The 3,801-nt window shown below is 51.0% G+C and overlaps 1 protein-coding gene across 1 annotated transcript; it reads left to right on the top strand.

Moving 5' to 3' along the window:
• The first annotated feature begins 468 nt into the window (after positions 1-468).
• Hoxc6 (homeobox C6) lies at positions 469-3,593 on the top strand. The gene is given in 3 exon segments (XM_076854616.2): positions 469-1,567; positions 1,570-1,710; positions 2,432-3,593. Coding segments are annotated over 3 exon segments (705 nt in total). The 5' UTR covers positions 469-1,311; the 3' UTR covers positions 2,740-3,593.
• Positions 3,594-3,801: the final 208 nt, after the last annotated feature.

The raw sequence follows: 3,801 nt of genomic DNA, 5'->3' as shown, positions 1-3,801 counted from the left end.
TTTTTTTAACCATCTCTTTCTTCCTCTCAGCTCCAAGGTGGGGAGAAAAAGGAGGGAAAGCCTGCTGAAAGTCTGGGGTGACTGGCACTTGGGAAAGAGTTCCCCAGGACCTCTTTGCTAGAATCCTCAGGCATCAGAACTCAGGTCCAGGGGCGCCTCTCGTGGCAGGGCAGTGAATTTGGAGCGGGTAGGGGTTTCTGACTTGTGCAGGGGGCTTGAGCTTCAAGAAGCTAACCGTTCATCAGAGCCCCACTAGTCTTCTCTCCTCTTCCAGACTGGATCCTGTGTGAATTACCCCACCGGCCCTCGCTGGCTTCAAATCATAAATTCTCACCAACATAATCAGGAGTTGATGTCTCTAGAAAGAAGACTCGGGAGTTTTCTTTCTTCTCTTCCCTTCTCTCATCTCTCCCACTTTTTAACTTCTTTATCTCCTTTCCCTATTGTATTTTTATACATTTTCCCTTTTAAGCAAAAATGTTGCTAGTATTTCCTCAGAAAGGGTCCTGTGGAGGAGGCAGAAGGGGGATAGGAGGCAGAGGAGAACAGATGCGTGCTTCCTTTGCCAACTTAAGCTCAGTCACTGTACCCTGCAATCTCAGTCTCACCTCTTTAAACCTAATTGCTCCCCACATTCCTCTAACCCAAGACTCTCAGCCACTCTCTCTTTCCTCTGGGAACCATGTTTTATGAAATTCCTTTTTCCTTTTGATTTTTTAAAATTATTGGACAAAAATATAGCAGTTTAGTGATGGAGACTCACCCCATGGAGTGTCAACCAAGATTTCTTGTAGGATTTCTGAGAGCCTTCTCTGAGCTGGGAGGGAATTCCTCCCATGAAGAAAACAGAATGTAATTTTAGAAGGGGGAAGATATAAAAGATCAAATAAGGTTGAAAATACAGAGATTTCTCTGGCCCAGGCTCTGGCCACAGCAGAGCAAAGTTATCTGGGTCTGAGAGATTTCCTGGGAGTACATCTCTCCTTCCCTGAGTCCTAAGGTCCTGTTTATGAACATGCACCCCTGCTTCACCCCCAAACCAGTTCTCCACATAAATATTTTTTAAAAGAAATCCAAGTCTTACTTTCAAATCACACACTTAGTCTCAACTAGGGAATCAACAGAAGCAGAAGCGATTTTTTCCCCCTTCTTGACATCTGGCTTGCGATTGGCTGGAAGGGGGTCAGCTGACTTTGTCATTTTGTCTGTCCTGGATTGGAGCCGTCCCTATAACCATCTAGTTCCGAGTACAAACTGGAGACAGAAATAAATATTAAAGAAATCATAGCCCGACCAGGTAAAGGCAAAGGGATGAATTCCTACTTCACTAACCCTTCCTTATCCTGCCACCTCGCCGGGGGCCAGGACGTCCTCCCTAACGTCGCCCTCAATTCCACCGCCTATGATCCAGTGAGGCATTTCTCGACCTATGGAGCAGCCATTGCCCAGAACCGGATCTACTCGACTCCCTTTTATTCGCCACAGGAGAAAGTCGTGTTCAGTTCCAGCCGGGGGCCACATGACTATGGATCTAATTCCTTTTACCAGGAGAAAGACATGCTCTCAAACTGAGACAAAACACCTTAGGACATAACACACAGACCTCAATCGCTCAGGATTTCAGTTCTGAGCAGGGCAGGACTGGGCCCCACGACCAGAAAGCCAGTATCCAGATTTACCCCTGGATGCAGCGAATGAATTCGCTCAGTGGTGAGTTTTACAGCTCCGAGATATAAAATAAATAAACTGAACTGGCTTTATGACCGGCTTCCCTAGAAGAACGGGCGGAGAGAGTTTTTTATGGCCCCATAAAAACAATCACGCTCGTCTCCTCGCGACGCAGAGACAGGGCCCCCTCTTCTGCCCCCTCTGCTTGCCTCCCGCGCTGGCTCACAGGGGCCAGGCCCCCTCAACCCCTGGTGGATTGGAGGGCTTCAAGGAGAGCTGAGGGGGGAAGGAACAGGGCAGGGGATGAGAGGAAAGGGGCAGTGGTGGGGGAGCCCCAAAGTCGAGTTAGGCTGAGGAGAAGGGAGGGGGAAAGGGGAGGACAGAAAAGTGGGGAGAAGTTTTTAAGGAGCTAGGGTGCTTAGGAGATGTGGAGCCCAGTCCTTGAGAAATGGGGCCCTTATCCCCAGTATTTGAGATTTTTCAAAATTCAGATTTTAGACTGGCAGCTTTCTGCCTGGTTTTTGCCCCGCCCCCCACCTTTCTTTGGGACACACATCTCCTACCCTATGGGAGGACTGAATGAAGTTGGGGCCCTAGGCTGTACCCCCAGTGGGGGTGGGGCAGGGCAAAAGGCAGAAGACTAGACCTAGAGAGGTCGCGAGTTGCAGGCCAAGTTGGGAGGGTCAGGACTTTGCTAGGGGGAATCGTCTGCAGAGGACGCCTTGCTGATTGTTTTTAGTGTGTTTTGTGCCCGGATCTCTAGGGGTCGGCTATGGAGCAGACCGGAGGCGCGGCCGCCAGATCTACTCGCGGTACCAGACCCTGGAACTGGAGAAGGAATTTCACTTCAACCGCTACCTAACACGGCGCCAGCGCATCGAGATCGCCAATGCGCTCTGCCTGACCGAGTGGCAGATCAAAATCTGGTTCCAGAATCGCAGGATGAAGTGGAAAAAAAAATCTAATCTCACGTCCACGCTCTCAGGGGGCGGCGGAGGGGCTGCAGCTGACAGCCTGGGCGAAAAAGAGGAAAAGCGGGAAGAGACAGAAGAGGAGAAGCAGAAAGAGTGACCAGGACTGTCCTTGCCACCCCTCTCTTTCCTTCTCCCTTTGCTCACCCCAACTCTCCCCTAATCACACACTCTGTATTTATCACTGGCACAATTGATGTGTTTTGACTCTAAAGCAAAATTAGGGAGTCAAACGTGGACCTGAAAGTCAGTTCTGGACCCCCTCCCTCACCGCACAACTCTTCACCATTGGCCTCCTCCTCCTAGCTCCCTCACTAGCTCCTTCTCGGCTTGTCTGCTGGCCCCTTTCCCCGCCCAGGCCTTGGGGGCTCTCAGCCCTGAGCCTTGCTTCAGACTCCACAGATCTCCCTCCAGGAGGACTTGACTCCCCCCACCAGCCGCTTGACGTCCCCCACCCCCGCCCCCGCGCCCAGAGCGGGCTCGCGGGCTTGGGGCCTCTGTTCCCGGGCCTTAGGGCCCAGCCTGGCAGCCCGGGAGAGCCGGAGGCCCCAGGAGGGCGCGCCTGGGCCCCACAGCAACCCCCAGGGCCTCCCCGCAACCCTTGTCCGGCCCCTCTCCCCAGCAAATGCCCAGCCCAGGCAAATTGTATTTAAATATTCCTGGGGGTCATTATGGCATATTACAAACTGTGACCATTTCTGTGTGAATATTTTTAGCTGTATTTGTGGTCTCTGTATTTATATTTATGTTTAGAACCCTCAGTCTTCCCATCTTATTTTAAAAAAAGGGAAAAAAGAGGGAAAATTACAAAAAAAAAAAGAAAAAGAAAAAGAAAAAAAGTGAATGACATTTGTTTAGCCAGTAGGAGAAAATAAATAAATAAATCCCCTCGTGTTACCCTCCTGTATAAATCCGACCTCTGGATCCGTTCTCGAATATTTAATAAAACATATTATTTTTAAAAGTTTATATCTGCATTTCTGTTAATTCGCTCAGCCGCCGGCTTGGAGCAGGCTCCAAGCACTCCCGCGTCTGCCCGCCGCCTGCAAGCCCCCAGTCCTCTGCATTCGCCTTCTTCGGGAGCCGGGCGCCGAGTCCTCCGAATTCTCCTCGTGACCGCGCTGGGGGGGCTGGGAAGTCTCTCAGGGCTCCCCACGCGAAC

This window comes from Callospermophilus lateralis, unplaced genomic scaffold (assembly GCF_048772815.1).
Source record: "Callospermophilus lateralis isolate mCalLat2 unplaced genomic scaffold, mCalLat2.hap1 Scaffold_86, whole genome shotgun sequence".
Lineage (NCBI taxonomy): Eukaryota > Metazoa > Chordata > Mammalia > Rodentia > Sciuridae > Callospermophilus > Callospermophilus lateralis.
The sequence above is the reverse complement of the archived record's forward strand: the minus strand, read 5'-3'. Positions and strand labels throughout refer to the sequence as shown.